The sequence below is a fragment of the Schistocerca gregaria genome, chromosome 2 (genome assembly GCF_023897955.1).
Source record: "Schistocerca gregaria isolate iqSchGreg1 chromosome 2, iqSchGreg1.2, whole genome shotgun sequence".
Taxonomy (NCBI): Eukaryota; Metazoa; Arthropoda; class Insecta; order Orthoptera; family Acrididae; genus Schistocerca; species Schistocerca gregaria.
Window position 1 is genome coordinate 930,639,305 of NC_064921.1, and position 18,028 is coordinate 930,657,332.

The window sequence follows — 18,028 nt, forward strand, 5'->3', positions numbered from 1 at the left end:
ACTATATGATTTGAACTCACAATTGGTGTATTGTAGAATAATCCAAATATCATCCTTGGAAGAAGTGGAAATACTACATTCCTGAAGCATACTTTTTCACCACGAAATGTTTTCAGATCCCAGAGAGGATTTGATGTGAATGCTTCCCACACACTTTTAAAACTTGACTGATATGTAAAGCTTTCCCATATGAGTATATGGACATCAGTAGAAAAAGCACTTGGATGAGAAGAATTTATGTGCAATGATGCATACAAGTTGAAAAAATCACAGAAATGATGGTACATGTTGACTGCTGCAACAAAACAACACCATTAGTAATATACATACCAATTAAGTATACAACATACATAACATAAGAAAATTACATGAATCTCATTACTTCATATCACTTAAGTCGGAAAAAAGTCTAAAGTTTTGAAAGAATGCATGGAAATGTACATATGTCAATGGCTTATAATGCCAAACCACAAAAAGTGAGTAAATCTAGTGATAATTGGTTTTTCAAAAGGGCAACCCCTAATAACAAAAATCAGTTTAAACACACTAGACTAATAATGGTCAAAATGTTATCCTGAGAAATAAAAGTAGAATGTTATATAAATTGAAGGTGGAGGGGGGAGACAGGAAAGGGAAGGAAATGATGATATCAGCTGCACCAGGACTTTATGTGGAATCGACAGCAACGAGTGAAAGTTTGTGCCGGGCTGGGATTTGAACCCGGGGTCTCCTGCTTACTAGGCAGTTGCGTTAACCACTGCACATCCATGTCCTCCATGCTCGCTAATTTTAAATTCCTGCATGAGGTCGAATGATATTGTGCATCTGCACTAAGGGTTGTGGATTTATTGCCCACTTAGACGAATCAATTATATGAATGCAAGGTATCTGTTCTTTCAGACATGTCCAAAAGAACAGGTGTCATCAAATGAATCCATCAACAATATTGTCACAGAAGAAGCGGAGTAGCACAGTCACCATAGTGGACTGGTTATGATACTAGACTGTTGCATGGAGGGTCGTGAGTTCAAAACTCACCGGAAATGCAAAATTTTAATTTCTATATTCGGTTCGAGTACATTCTAGAAGTATCCACAAATGGCAAGAATCACTGTACTGGAATGTTCTGTAGCTGTATATATACTGTATGTGTTATGCTGGAGGCAGTTCGCTCCGTGCTCTTTTATGTGCAAGTGCTGAATAAACCTTCATTAAGTGAAGTTAATGTTCCTCATTCATCTACTTACATCTTCTTCTACGTGACATTATTCTGGTGGAGGCGTCAAATATTGGAACTTGTGGTACCGCATATTATCGACGACACAGTGGCTCTTATCAGGCCACGACAGAGCCGTCGTTTATGTGACGAGAAACCCAAGTTTAAGCCATATTCAACAGATCACAGTCTTTCGGAGACAGAAGAAGAAGAGGACATTACAATGACAGTAACTGTGTGCCACCACATGAGACATCCTTCCGGGTTCTCTGGTGATGATGGCCAAGATCCAAACGAGTGGCTGAAGGTATATGAGTGTATAGCCAAATTTAACAAATGGAATGACACCATGTGTTTGGCTAATGTATTTTTCTACTAGGAAGCCACTGCCAAGCAATGGTATGAGAACAACAAGGAGAAATTCGCTAGGTGGGAAGTATTCCAGGTGGAACTGCGCAAGTATTTCAGCAACATACAATGACAGAAGTGCAAGACTGAAGATAAATTAAAGTGTAGGGCACATTGTCCAGGAGAAACGACAGCATCCTACGTTCAAGACATCTTGGAGCTATGTAAAATAGTGGATCCTAGAATGAAGAAGATAAGGTTGCACATCTCATGAAGGGTGTTGCTGAGGACATCTACCAAGCCCTACTCCTGAAAGAGGTTTCAACAGAAGATGAATTCATAAAATGGTCCCAGTATATCGAGACAATGCATGGAAAAAAATTACACGCAAGAAGTTTGAACAGCTTACAAACATTGCATCAGTGTCTGTGATGGAGGAAGAAACTGATTTCACAGTGTTCTTTGTCAGATAGTGAGAGAGGAAGTTCAGAAGGCACTTGGATTGCACAGCAAGGAAAAAACAAAAACTCTTCAAGAGGTCATAAGGAAGATAGTGGAACAGACATGTAATCCAATATCTTGTCCTTCATTTCCCTTTAAAACAGCAAAAAATTCGAGTCCCAGGTGAAGTTATGTTCCTACAATGCCGCATGAGGAACTAGCTTCGGCACCAAGGAAGAATGACGTCTGGAGGGCCCAGGATAACCAACCAGTATGTTTCAACCGTGGATGGCCGGACATGTGGTGCACTATTGTCGAGAAAGGTGGCGGATATTTGATGATGCCCACACCAGAAGGCAGCACACTGATCTTAGCCGACGCCAACTCCGGGACAATGAAGATGAACAAGAACATGTGGGTGCAGGGCGACATAGATCACCATCACCGCAAGCTAGCCACTGGAGAGGATGCACCCCAACACGCCGATCAAGGTCTCCTTCACCATTTATAAGCTCCAGCCAATCACCTAGCCACTGCAACTTGGAAAACTATAGGGTGCGACTTTCCTTGGCGGTGAGTCTGCTAAAGAGAAAAATCCTCCACTGTCGATCACTACAAAAATAATAGGAAACTACATCGATATCCTCTTGGATGGCCAACCAGCCCAAGCTCTTGTGGACTCTGGAGCACCATATTCAGTCATTTCGGAGAAGTGCCATCACCAGTTGCAGAATACCATACTCGTCAACAACAAAACATCTCTGCTGAAGGTGGCTAATGGGAAATACGTAAAACCTACAAGAAGATGTGTCATTCGTGTGGGTATAAGTGGCCATACACAGCCCTTAGAATTCGTCATCTTACAAGAGTGCAGTCATGATGTCATTCTCAGGTGGGACTTTTTGAAAGCTTCTCAGGCAATTACAGATTATGGTTGCTTGCAGATTATGCTAGACGAGATGAGTTTCTGTGGACTGGAAGATGCACATTCGAGTGTGTGTAGATTGTGTGTGCTGGATGAAGTGATCATTTCTGCAGTAAGAAAGGTAACTGTCATGTGTCAAACCATGCATCAACCCATGGATCTTGTAGCGGAATGTAAGAGAAGCATACCACTGAAGAATAACTTGGTCATCCCAGCCTCTGTTGTCTCACTTAAGAACAGATTCGGTGAATTGTGGACAGTTAAATGCTGCCAAAAACCGCAGATCCTTCCAAGACGCATGTGTTAATTGCAGAACAGCTGAGCATCATAGAAACCTCCCATGCAGAGTCTGTGGGTGAAATCAGCGCTACCACTACGGGACAAGATCTTCTAGCTTTATTCTCACCAGATCTCACTAAGGAACAACAGCTACTTGCCACTCTTCAAGAGTACTCTGAATGCTTCAATCCACAGGTGTAGAGCGAATTAGACAAATCGACAGTGAAGCACCAGATTAGCACTGAAAACCATCAAACAATAAGCCAGACAGCATACCATGTGTCAGCAACAGAACATCGAATAATTTGCACTGAAGTAGAGAAAATGATGAAGAATAACATCATTCAGCCTTTGCAATGGCATCATTCAGCTTTTGAAGAGCGCATGGTCATCACCAGTGGCTCTCATCAGGAAGAAAGATGGTGGTTGGTACTTATTTGTTGATTACAGGAAGCTAAATAAGATAACTAAAAAGGGAGTTTACCCTCTTTCATAAATTGATGATGCTCTAGAGAGTCTGAAGGGGGCTAAGTTTTTCTCAACCATGGACGTGTACTCGGGATACTGGCAAATCAAAGTAGATGAGGCTGATCATGAGAAAACTACATTCATCGCACCTGAGGGCCTGTATGAGTTTAAGATAATGCCATTTGGTTTGTGTAATGCACCAGCAACTTTTGAACAGATGATGGATAATCTTCTAAGTCACTGAGGTGGACGATGTGTCTTTCTTATTAAGATGATATTATAGTGTTCTCAGAGACTGAGGGCCATTCTTAAGTGTCTCCAACAAGTTGGACTGAAACTTAATCCAATAAAGTGTCTCTTTGAAGCAAAAGAAATCAAAATACTTGGACACCTTGTGTCAAATGAAGGCATGCGGCCAGACCCATTTCCTATTCCTAAAAATATTAGAGATGAAGAATCTTCCTCGGATTATGTTCTTATTACCATTGTTTTATCAAAGACTTTTGTATGAAAGCCAGGCCACTCCAAGAGTTGTTAAAAGTCATTGCTAAATTTATCTGAGGTAATGCTCAACATGATTCTCGCGATGTGCTGCGAAAAGCTCTGACGACTGACGCTGTACTTGGTCTGTATGATGAGAGAGCACCTACAGATGCCAGTGGGTATGGGATCGGCACTGTTCTGGTGCAGATTTTGGATAAAAAGAGAAGGTTATAGCCTATGCTTCTAGGATGCTTACAAAAGGCGAGAGAAACTACTCAGCTACACAAAGAGAATGTCACGCTGTGATCTGGACCATGTGCAAATTTCGACAGTATCTCTATGGAATGCCATTCACGGTGCTTACAGACCATCATTCACTTTGTTGGTTGACAGGTCGTAAGGATCCAACAGGACAAATCGCCAGGTGGGCACTATGTCTTCAGGAGTACGACATTACCATAGTGTTCAAAACTGGAAGAAAACACCAAGATGCCGACTGTCTCTCGAGAAACCCTCTGCAAGACTTTGATGAAGATAGTGACTGTCTCACTGCACTCCAGAATCTCTCTGCTGAGCAAAAGAAGGATGCCAAGATATCTCAAATTATGCTTGCCTTAAATCAGTCAGAGGATGTGAAAGGACAATTTAAGGTAGTTAATGGATTACTTTGCAAGAAAAACTTTAACCTGTTTGAAAAGAGGTGGCTACCATTGATTCCTAAACACATGCACTCATATGTTGTACAGAACTTCCATGAAACACCTGAGGCCACACATTTAGGATTTATTAAGACATACGATAGGATCTGCAAGAGATTTTTCTGGCCGGGTTTATTTAGGAGTGTCCATCACTATGTGTCACACTGTCGAGAGTGCCAGTGGAGAAAGACAGTTCCTCAGAAATCACCTGGCTGACTCATACCAATTCCACCAGCCGAAATGCCTTTCCAGCTTATTGGGATTGACCTCCTTGGACAATTTCCAATGTCTGCTAGTGGCAATAAATGGATTGTTGTTTGCACTGATTATTTGACACGCTATGCCATTACAAAAGCCATGAAAAGAGCCAAAGCATTCGAGATAGCCAAATTCATCGTAGAAGAAATTGTATTACAACACAGTTCCCCAAGGTCGTTAATTACGGACTGAGGGAAAGTTTTTCAATCAAATCTTGTGACAGAGATAAACCGTTGGTGCAACATACTCATCACTTGAAGACTGCCTTCCATCCGCAAACTAACGGGCTTACTGAACACCTTAATAAGATATTGGCCAACATGCTATCAATGTTCATCAATGTTGAGCAGAGCAACTGGGATGAGGTGCTACCTTCATCAACCTTAATGGCCGGAAGCTTTAATTGTGAGAGTCTTATTTTTTTGCCTATCTGCAACTCAGCATCTCCACTATATGGTGAGTAGTAACTTTCCTTCACATAATACTGTTACATTCCATCCTGGACTTTCCATTGTTTGTTTGACTAAAAACTAATCAGTTCATTCATATCACGCCATATACCCAAAGACTGCACTCTAAATGTTGTGTTTCACATTATAATGCAAACTGTATTGTATTCTGGGTAAAATCTCCACCTAGCTGAGACATTGCCTTCGCTTAGCTCAGAGCCAGGAGAGAAACAAGCAGTGCATACCATCAGTCATATGTACATCTCTCTTTCAAAATTAATCTCCTTTTAAATCTTGGCAGTGTCTACAAATTGCAAATTTTTATGTATGTTGAAAGTGACATGCCTAAACTCAACAAAAAATTGAATACCCATACTCATACCCACAGCACAAGACATAAAATAAATCTTCACACCACAAACCTCTACTGTCATCACATAATAGCATAAAAGAAAACAACATTTTAAAACTGGAGGCTGCTCTTTTTTGTTCTCTAATGTATTTTAAGTAGTCCTTGAATTTGTCTTTGATGTATTTTAGTATTAGTTTTTTGGTAGTCACTTCACCATTGTGATGTTACAATCTACAGGTGTTTTAATTTGAAGCCTCATAAACCAAGGAACTTAACACATGAAAAAAATCTAAATCTGATATGGAAATAATTTAGAAGTAAAGGAGACAACTCACCACACAGTAAAAGTGTTGAACCATCAATAGGCACACAAAAAAGAATGGAAACCTCCCTAGATTTTGGACAAATCATTAAAAACTGTGCCAGCTGAACAAACATTCTTGGCACTGCAGTTCCTAGAGCAGTTTTCATTCTTTTTTGTGTGCCTGTAGATGACTCAATGCTCTTATTCAGTGAGTTGTCTTCTTTACTCATAAATTATTTACAAAAGTCAGACAAAAGACAAAAGACAGATATAATTCTCATATCAGCACTGTTTCATCTTCACATGTTGACAAACCATATAATTCACTGAACACAACAAACAAGCACTTACTGGCATCAATTTTCATAATGAAAGTAGGTTTTTCAATTACTACATCACAGTCATCATCAGTGATTGGTCTCCTGGGCAATTCAGTGAAGTAGCGAATTTCAGGACCCCATGACTGCAAAGGACTTATATGATCACATTCAGCTTGCAGCCTCTCATTATGTAACCTGAGGACATACAATAGTTTCAGAATGGTTCTATCAAATGAAACAATTCAGTATGGTTAAAAACAATATCATTAATGCTACTGTTCCACCATTGTTTACGTATTATACAAAAGTAGTTCAAAAATACATTCAGACGCAATGAACATATTTAGAAATTGTCGAGCCTGCAGTTGAGGGCCATTTGTCTATAGCATTACATTTAACATAATTACAAGCATCTTCATCACAGAAAGGCTCAAGTAAGTGCCTCTGCAATGCATACACACTACATAAGAGCTTCTACCACAATGGCTCACATATGAGCTACAAACATAGACAAAAGATGTGTTTAGGATAGTCATTCATAGTGAATGGATATGAGGTATGTGTGATACAGAAATGAGTTGGGAAGGTAGCAGGTTGAAGTGAATGCCTATACACGATCTCAGAACTTCATCTTATGAAGTCAACATTAACTCAGAGGCAGAGACTTGAGATATGTTTAGTTTGGTGCCTTTAGATCACACCCACATGAGGTGCCAGTGGGGGGTACACTGGGCACACTGTCTAGCAAGACCAAAGCAAGAAATGTATGATCACTGGTAACTGACTTCAAAGTAATGCATGGCTCACCAGCATGTCACTTGCTGCCTGTCTATTGGTACTATGGGCTTGGCTCACAACAAATTTGGCTTATTTCTATTTTTGCTTGTTCTACCAACATACTTTGGCACCCTTCTTGCTAACTTAAATGCCTCCACCTCTGGCTTCTCGTGCTACCATGGTTTCACTACTTCAGCTTGTGATTTTTGCAGCTTTGCTGCTCTAGGAAAGTCACCAGAGATATGTATTTTTATCGTGACTAATAGAAACACTGGCTACGAGGTATGTTCTCAATGTACAGTTTTCATTATTATGGATCCAAAATTTTTCATACTGTAGAAGCAAGCATTGGAACAGCAGCAGCGATTATAATTACTGTAATGACAACAATGATAAAAATAGACAGACAGACAGTGGCAATGACATAACTGCAACCACTTCCCTTGCTGACTTGTATGAGGCCTTGCACCTATAGATCCACTCCTGTCACTGCATGCAGCCAAAATTATGCACAGGTGAAACTCCATACGTTTGTCAACCTATTGCATCTGATGTAATAAGCCAGAACACAAACCTTACTATCACATGAGCTCCCAAGTCTAGACTCACACCTTTGGGCAAGTGTCAGGATATCAGAGTGTGCTAGGTTTTCAGACTTGTGAGCCATAGGAACCAAGTGTAGCCACAAATTCCATCACAGTCCACACCAATACTTATCGACAGTTAGCAGCAGATGCACACCACTTCCTTGGTGACAACAGTGGTACAACCTCCAAGACAAAGAAGTCATTGTCCATCACTCACCTATCCCTTTCTCTGGTCCAATTCCAGCACTACGTAAGCACCAAATTCCAGTTACACCAGTGCACCTATAGTCAGTGCAGCAGGGGTGCGGGTGAGCATCTTCTGGCCACCTTTGTCACTGCTGACACTATTACAAGTGGAAGCAAACCTCACCCAGAGGGGCCACAGCCAATGTATTTCAGTATTTCAGTTGATCAATAAATGTTGTTATTCTGTCATAAGGAGCCATCCGTGGACACCCCCCCACCATTCTCTTCCTCAAGTGCAGCAGAGAACCCACATTTGAATCTGGTGATGGGCAGTGGAGCCCCATGCCTGTTAACACAGCCTGTTTACACTGGTGTCAGAAAGAATGCTGAGGCATTGTGCAGACGGCTCTCATGGAGTTAAATAGTCAGCAGTATGGTGCACCTACAACTATGGTGTGCCACGCAGCAAAGGAAGTTATGTGCCAATTTCAGTTATTTTGGTTTTGAGCCTGTTGGTTTGTCCCTTTTCCTGTCTTTTGTCTGGATCATTTTTTGTATTCTTTGGGTATACTTTTGTCTTGATTAAATTGTAGCCCTAGCAAAGGAACTTTCAGCTGGTGAAGTTATTGAGCAACTTTGGGATCAAGTAGATAAATTACAGATAGAGGAAAATAAGCTCAGAGCCGTGGGGAGGGAACAGTCACATCGCAACCCACCCACCCTGAATGACACTCCTGTAGGATTGATTATCCCATTTTCAGGGAAAAACAGTGATGACATTTTTATCTTTTTTGACAGTTTGGCTACAGTCGCCAAATGAGGGACATGGATTAAGGTGCATTTATGATATTTTGCTAGATTTAAGGTAGCAGGAGTTGCTAGAGCACATGTTATGGTAATGAGAATTTGAAGGAGAGTAAAACATTTGAGGGTTTTCAGGAAGGGTTAATAGAGAGATACTGGAAGAAGAACATGGCAAGATATTGTTGAGGACAACTTAGTGGGGTTTTCCGTAAGCAGGATGAATCTTCTGAAAGTTTCACTGACCATATTCATTAAATCACTGTAGGTACCTATGAGCTCACGGATGATGATAGGGTTAACTTTTTAATTTTATAAGAAGCAAAGCAGATGGCTCTTGATGCATTTTTGAGGGGGTTACAACCAGAAATGTCAAGAAAGATTTGTTTGCAATTTCGTAAGTACCTGAGTGAAGCAATGGATACAGCATTGTCATGATAGAAACTGAGTCACTGGCTAGGTCATGTGAACATAGGACAGTGTTTATACAAGTATAAACTGTTTTCAGTGTTGATGCAATGGTCATATACAAAGGGACTGCAGATAGCAATATTGCAGGTATTGTAAGAAATTTGGTCACTCGGATGAGCAATGTAGCAACAGAAATCAGCAACAACGGAAGTTTCAGCCACAGGGTAGATTTTACAGGTCGCAGTTAAACAGTGCAGGGAAGGGGTGTTCACCATGCCATGTTACCCGTAAAAGTTGGCACATGTAATAAAGCAGTGTCAGACTTTTTTCTGACCAGCTATGTGGGGGATAAATTATCTAAAATTTTGTTGGGTACAAGTTCTCAGGTATCAGTTGGAAGTATACAAGTATCTGGGAAATAGATTAAACGCACCATAATGGACATTGAGTGGCGCAGGTGGAGTGTGTGTAAATTCACTCGGTGCTGAAGTGTTGATATTTTGGGTGGGGGAAGTTAACTTCCAAGTGGATGCAGCAGTTCTTCCCTTGATTAGCAGTACCCCGGTTGCAAATTTAGAAGTGTTAAATGAGGACGAAGTAGACTGTGACTTTACAGCAAATTGCACAATGCCAGGAGGGTCTGTCGACTAGTCAGCATTAAGGAGTCAGGAGTCAGGAAGTAGATGGACACAAACACCCAACTGCGTACACTTCACAGCAGCTCAGCAATGCTGGACAAAATTATTCCACTACAGAGAAGGAAATGCTTGCAGTGATTTTTGGAATTGGGTACTTTTGTTGTTATGTCTACGGTAGGTGATTTGATTATGAGGTCGCATATCTGCCACGGAAGGTCACATGCTATGGAATGCACAGTCATTGACATAAGTGAATGGAGAGCAGCACAAAGTGCTAACCAGACTGTCAGTGGTTTGCTAAAGAGCAGCAGTTCTGCACAGAGGATAGAGTATTGAATCGGACAACAAAGCTTGGATGATGAAGTGTTGAGGTAAGTGCATGATTTAATTTTAGCGGGACATTCAGGTTGAAGAGCAATGGAAGGAAGGGTAGCAAAGATTTATTGGTGGGTGATGTTAGGCAGGACGTGGACCATCACATAAAAAATTAGGGTTGTGTGCTCAAAGAGCAGAACTTGACCATCAGAAAATTACACTACAGAGGTTACTGGAAATTGATAAACCCTTCGTATTGGCCTACATCATTGCTGCATACAACTCAAAAGTTCACCAGAACACAGGGTTATCCCCACATGAAGTAATTTTTGGGTGTGAGATGCCATCGCCCTTTGAGTTTTGCAAAGCCACACCATGAGGAGACATTTCATCAGTGAAGGATTTCACTAGGAGAGTGAAACTTATCTGGAGACAACTACAAAAGATGAATACGAAGGCTTTAGAGAAAAAGGAAACGTTGCACGATGTGAAAGCAGTATTACCTAAGTACCATGTGGCACTCTGAATTATGTTAATGAATCCTTATATGACAAATGGGAATACAAAGAAGTTCGTGTTACAGTACAATGGCCCTCACCACGTAATAGAGATAACATTATTGGTTAACATTAAACTGCAACTTCCCATCCACCCTTTCATAGTCCACATAAGCCAAATTTGGCTATTTACAAGGGGTATGGACAATTCGCCTTATGTTGCCCTAGTTTCCTCAGATGGGTGGAGAGAAATGACAGAAGAGGAGGAGAAAAAGTAAGTGAGGGAAACAGAATAATATGGTGAATCATCAGTATATGCTAACACTTAGAGCTGGGATGTAGGACTGACACTAGAATTTTCTTTCCCCACAGGACCCACATTCCTGCCCTGGGATGGAAGAGGATGGGAGAGGATGGGAGCAGCATCCAGTAGCAGATCATTCAGTCCATGGAGTACGAATGTAGCATGGAGTCTTATTGTGTTATGCCTATTGTACTATGGGTGTGTAGCTGAAGCAGTGAAGGTACATTCAGTGTCAGGAAGTGTCATGTTTTCCAAGCTGGCAGATACGATTATGTCAGATCACTCTGGACATCAAGGGTAAATTGCAACATTTTAACTCTCAGGAATAAGATTTGGAGACTAGAAGAAATGTTTGGGAAACTGCACAACATGATGAGTAATCAGTCAGGGTGTAACAGTGTACAAGGAAAGTATCATCTGTTACGATCAGAGTCTGCAAAGTTGTAGGTGCAACTGTGTCAGATTATGGAGCAGATCCTGTGGATTACACAGAAAAAGAGGATGGTTGGACACAGATGATAGGATCCTAAAGACAGTGTTTGATACAGCCAATGTGAACGTCATAGCTGGCTCCTGTAATAAGGCATTACAGGAAGTCTGGAAGTGGAAAGCAACCAAGAGGCAGTGAATTTGCACACAGCCCAGCTCACCAATTTGGAAAGTGATGTGCTGAACAACACTTGACAGCTTTGTGACTTGGCCGCTACTTTAATGTCACATATTATGTCACCTGCTGAAACCACCAATTGGGACTTGTGTTTTATTCGTGATTGCTTGAACAACATCAATGCACAGTTAATGATTGCCACATTACTATGCAATCTTGCTGACAGCTTGACAGATGCTCATATTGAAACTGCAGAGTTGCTATGTGCCGGCACCTTACATCAGTTCTACTACCAGCAGAATGATTGGTGATGTGTTTGAAAGAAATTCAAACTGTTGGAGCAGAACCTTTGGGGGTATTAAACTGACAAGGGAGTAGTATTGCTTGGCTACCGTTACAAGCCAGCAGAGAGGGCTTACTCAGAAGTTAGCAAACAAAAACCACTAACTTGTAGATACTGCTATTTGGAGTGCTATGCTGTACATGCATAACCAGTAGTACAGGATTCTTTGCAGAAGTATGTCCAGCTAAAAACGTACAGGAAATCTTACTAGTGGCACCAGAAATCAAGAGTTAATGTCTGCACAGGAGCTATTATGCTGTCGCACCGGACCAGTTACCATCTGCCCTTTGAAGTTAGTGCATACAGTGCTGCAGTCTTGCAAGTTCACATTGTTTTGTTCCAAAAAGAGGTCATGAAATGCCCTAAGGTAGTTTTGTCCGAGGAGGGGGAATATTTCCAGTGCGTAGGACAGTGCTGATTATCCTTGGTGGCAGGGCCAATAGTCATTATTTGTACATGTTACAAGTGGGGCAACTTAGATGATACACAAATGTTCTGCAGTGTCAAGGATTAATACTCAATGGAACTCAATGTGACATATCTGAATCAACTTTCCACTTACCAGCTATGATAAAGCAACTTACCTGACCTATCTGCCTCAGCTTTGCCCCCAGAACACATTTCATTTCTTAGTGATAGCAGTGACGAGGACCTGCTCACCTCTCTGGATCAGATGATTGCCATCGAACATGGTTGTATTACCATGGAACAAGTCTTAAAAAATTGTGAAAAAGCTACAGAAGCAGCAGCAGCAGCAATTGGTAGTCATTGGTTCATCAGCCTCTGCCACTGGTGTATTCCTTGTTGTGATCAGAGTTGTATATTTATTGTTTAAGAGAAGAGTTGCCTAAATTCCAACCTTCAGCCATTCAAACCAATCAGAATGGCACTCCCCCCCCCCCCCTTCCCCAAGGCAGTGTAACGAATAAACAGTCATGAAGGCAAAGACCAAGTATGCTCAAGAATCATAAGGAATAGTGTGTATAAGAGGGAGAACTATGGTTTAATTAGTAGTGACAAGCCACAATATATAATTTCGAAGGCAGTGAACTACGTAAATACGGTACAAGCCCAGTATTGGTAGAGAGTTCAAAACCATGTAAAGAGAGTCGAATGTAAATAGATGTAGAGACAGGATATGGGGAGGCATTCTTTCTGTAGAAGGGGGCAGTGTAGAGTGTCAAATGATCACAGTGATTAAGTTAGTTAAAGGTAGAAGTTTTACAGTAGTGAAGTTCGTTAAAATGTGAAGGAATACTGGGAGCCATAAGTCATATGTGCGTTACATTCTGGTGAGCAGTTCAGTGGTATGATACCGTGACATAAGCGGGTCGACAGAGTGCCAAGTTAAAAATGTCAACATCGTGGGCAGTAATCAGGTCAGTTATGCCAGCTGAGCAAAACCATAATATTCCACAGACCTCCTGGGGATGAAAAATCGCAGGCATCAGTGGCAGAAAGCCATATTTAAGGACTGGCAGCCAGCTCAGCATCATCATCTGTCATGAGGTATTGGGGTGATGCACAGCCTGTGTCTCTCAGCGCCGCCACCAGTTCAGAGTCATCACTGCCATCATAGTCCTCATGACAGTTTCGTTGTAACGCAGGTTGTTGCCGAGGAGGCACCAGAGTGACACTGCCACTGACAACAGGCAGCCGCCTGTCTTGGGAGTCATCGCTTGGAGTGTGCATTGTGGTAATGCACTGCCACCATCATTTAGGGATGCCGCCTCCACAAATGCCGTGACTGGGGCCCGCCGACACCAGAGAGCCGCAGCTGAGGACGGTTGCTGAGAAAGGCCACTGACTTGACTCACCACTGCTCCCCCCCGGCCACAATTACAAAAGAGGCCTGTGGCGTTTGGTCTCAGCCATCACAGTATGACCCAACAAAGTCAGAGGGCTGTGGCCAAGGCAGCAGATTGCAGCAGATTTTTCATTGGGGAGATTGTAGTCGCATGGGAATTGGGAAAATGAGTGAGACTCATCAGTGGTTCTGTAGGCTATGCAGTAGAGATAGAAAGATTGTGGAACAGGAGGGGAAAATTGCTGCCCTTCAGGCTGAGTTAGATGAGGCTAGACGAGAACTGTGCAGGTTAAGGGGGGAGAAGGGTAAACAGGGGTGGGAAGTGGCAACAGGCATAAGGAACAGGCCAAGAAATTCTTCTGACAGCTTTGTTATTAATGTACAAAATAGGTTTGACCTGTTGCCTCAGTCAGAAACTGATGAGCCTCCCACAGAAGTAGATGTAGACAGGGCTCAACAAGCTTTCAGCAGCAAATTGAATAAGAAGGTAGGGAAGTGTGCAAAGAGAAAGAAAGTCTTGTTGGTAGGTAGTTCGCATGCTAGGGGTGTGGGCCAACTTTTGCAGGATGAATTAGGGTCAGAATACCAGGTCACAAGTTTTTTCAAACCTAGTGCTGGACTGGGGCAGGTTACAGAGGATTTAGGTTCACTACGTAGAGGCTTTACTAAGGAAGATACCGTGGTTATTGTGGGTGGGCCGGGCAACAGTATTGACAGAGATCCGGGGTACAGCATAGAGTGTGACCTGGCAAATATTGCATCGGCATCGAGTCATACCAGTGTTGGGTTTGTGTCGGTTCTGGAGCGCCACGACCGTCCTCATTTGAGCTCTTCTGTCAGGAGAGTTAATTTGGAGTTGGAACGGCTACTTGGATCTGATGCGGGGTCACACATTGGTGTGGTTCCTGTTGATTCACTCTGTAGGTGGGATTATACTAGACATGGCCTACACCTCAACAAGAAGGGGAAGGGTAAACTGGCTGGGCTGATAGTAGGAAATTTAAAGGGGGAGGAACTACATCTCATGGTGGTAACTTTTCTAGTGTAAGATCAGTGTCCAGTGGGAATCTCAGCCAGGCAAGTACTAAAGATGTTAAAAAAGTTCAAGATACTCACAAAAGTAAAATGAAAAATGTTAGTATATTTCATCAAAATATTGGGGGATTGAAGAATAAAACTGATGAGCTTCTGCTTTGTTTAGAAGATATATAAATGAGAATGTAATAGACGTATTATGCCTGTCTGAGCATCACATTGTCACTGATATGCAAAAGGTTAGCATCAATGGGTACAAATTAGCTGCACATGTAAGTAGAGATAATATGATGAGAGGAGGAGTTGCCATATATGTCAAAAGCTTCCACAGCCCAAAACATTTAGAAACTAAAAAAAATTGTGTAGAGCAACATATGGAAGCATGTGCCACTGAACTAAAACTAAATGACGGCACTTTCGTAATTGTAACAGTGTATAGGTCCCCCTCAGGGAATTTCCAGCTATTTCTAGAAAACTTGGATGCTTTGTTGTGCTATCTGTCAGACAGAGGGAAGCAAATTATCATTTGTGGGGATTTCAATGTTGATTCCCTGAAAGAGTGTGATAGGAAGAATTACCTTGTAGTATTACTCAGTTCTTTCAATTTGAGCTCCGTCATTGATTTTCCTACTCGGATAACAAAGAATAGCAGGACATTGATAGATAACTTTTTTATAGACCAAGATAAGTTTAAGGACATAAATGCTTATCCTGTTGAGAATGGTCTTTCAGATCATGGTGCACAGCTGGTTGCAGTACATGGCATAGCTCCATGCAGTATATCAAATCAGAATTTCAAAGCAGTGCGTTCAATTAACAATATAAATATTGCAAACTTTAGGGAAAGACTAAAGGAGCTAGACTGGGATGAAGTGTATGTGTATATGGAACCCGATGCAAACTTGAAATATAACTTATTTCATGATACATTTTTAAGGGTATTTGAAAATTGTTTTCCCAAGAAAACAGTGAAACATAATTCCAAGAAAACATATAAAAAACCTTGGCTAACTAAAGGAATAAGAATATCTTGCAACCATAAAAGAGAACTGTATCTAACAGCAAGAGGGAGTACTGACCCCGAAATTGTTCAATATTATAGAAACTATTGTGCGGTACTAAGAAAAGTTATTAAAAATTCCGGAAGCATGTGTATCATGTCTGTGATCAGTAACTCTGATAATAAAATTAAAGCAATTTGGAATATTACTGAAGGGGAAACAGGGCAACCAAGAGCACAGGAAGACTTTAGTGCCATAAAACTGAATGACAAGTGTACTAACAAACAATCTGAAATTGGAAATATTTTCAATAATCATTTTTTAAATGTTGTGGAGAAAGTAGATCTAGATCTTCACTAGAAGAGGCAAGGCTTCTAATAGAAGAGGCCATACCTGTGCAGTTTGAAACAACTGTATTTCCATGAACCTCTCCCTCTGAAATCAGTAAAATAATAAACTCACTGAAAAGTAAAAGCTCTTACGCAATTGATGGCATTTCCAGCAAGATACTTAAAGCTTGTTCCCCACAGATAAGTAGGATTCTCAGCCACGTATGTAATACCTCTTTGGAGCAGGGTGTTTTCCCCGATAGACTGAAATATGCCATTGTAAAACCATTGCATAAAAAGGGGGATACGTCGGATGTCAACAACTATCGCCCAATCTCTCTTCTGAACAGCTCTATCAAAAATTTTTGAGAAAGTAATGTATTCAAGAGTAGCCTCCCATATATGTAAAAATAAAGTACTAACAAAATGTCAGTTTGGTTTTCAGAAAGGCTTTTCAAAAGAAAATGCTATATACGCTTTCACTGATCAAATATTAAATGCTCTGAATAACCGGACATCACCCATTGGTATTTTTTGTGATCTCTCAAAGGCCTTTGACTGTGTAAATCATGGAATTCTTTTAGATAAGCTAAATCATTATGGTTTGAGGGGGGCAGTGCTCAAATGGTTTAATTCATACTTAACTGGAAGAATGCAGAAAGTTGAAATAAGTGGTTCATGTAATGTTAATACAACAGCTGATTCCTCAAACTGGGGGGCTATCAAGCACGGGGTCCCACAGGGTTCGGTCTTAGGTCCTTTACTGTTTCTGATATACATTAATGACTTACCATTCCATATTGATGAGGATGCACAGTTAGTTCTTTTTGCTGATGATACAAGTATAGTAATAACATCCAAAAACCAAGAACTAAGTGATGTAATTGCAAATGATGTTTTTCACAAAATTATTAAGTGGTTCTCAGCAAACGGACTCTCTTTAAATTTTGATAAAACACAGTATATAGTTCCGTACAGTAAATGGCACAACTCCAGTAATAAATATAGACTTTGAACAGAAGTCTGTAGCTAAGGTAGAATTTTCAAAATTTTTAGGTGTGTCCATTGATGAGAGGTTAAACTGGAAGCAACACATTGATGGTCTACTGAAACGTCTGAGTTCGGCTACGTATGCTATTAGGGTTATTGCAAATTTTGGTGATAAGAATCTCAGTAAATTAGCTTACTATGCCTACTTTCATTCACTGCTTTCATATGGTATCATATTCTGGGGTAATTCATCGTTGAGTAGAAAAGTATTTATTGCTCAAAAACGTGTAATCAGAATAATTGCTGGAGCCCACCCACGGTCATCTTGCAGACATCTCTTTAAGGATCTAGGGATCCTCACAGTAACCTCACAGTATATATATTCACTTATGAAATTTGTTGTTAATAATCCAGCCCAGTTCAAAAGTAATAGCAGTGTGCATAGCTATAACACCAGGAGAAAGGATGATCTTCGATATGCAGGGTTAAATCTGACTTTGGCACAGAAGGGGGTAAATTATGCTGCCACAAAAGTCTTTGGTCACCTGCCAAACAGCATCAATAGCCTGACAGATAGTCAACCAACATTTAAAAATAAATTAAAAGAATTTCTAGATGACAACTCCTGCTACTCATTGGCTGAATTTTTAGAAATTAAGGGAGGGAAAAAAACTAACTTAAGCATTAGTGTCATGCAATATTTTGTGTAATGTAATATCTTGTACAGACATCTTTCATTAACCTGACACGTTCCACATCATTACGAAGTGTCGTATTCATGATCTATGGAACAAGTATTAATGTAATCTAATCTAATCTAATCAGCTACAGTCACCACAGCAGGATGCTTATGAGTGTC

General features: G+C 40.9%; 1 protein-coding gene across 3 annotated transcripts in view; it reads right to left on the reverse strand.

The window, feature by feature from the left end:
* LOC126335372 (EGF domain-specific O-linked N-acetylglucosamine transferase) overlaps window positions 1–18,028 on the reverse strand; it is a 137,519-nt gene that overhangs the window by 53,214 nt on the left and 66,277 nt on the right. For 2 of the 3 annotated variants that reach the window (XM_049998580.1, XM_049998582.1), the window contains 2 exons: window positions 6,573–6,736; window positions 21–295 (listed from right to left, as the gene is read on the reverse strand). In XM_049998580.1, coding sequence (XP_049854537.1) covers window positions 21–295; window positions 6,573–6,736 — 439 coding nt within the window. The remainder of the gene's footprint in view (window positions 1–20; window positions 296–6,572; window positions 6,737–18,028) is intronic. The other variant, XM_049998581.1, reaches the window with a different exon arrangement.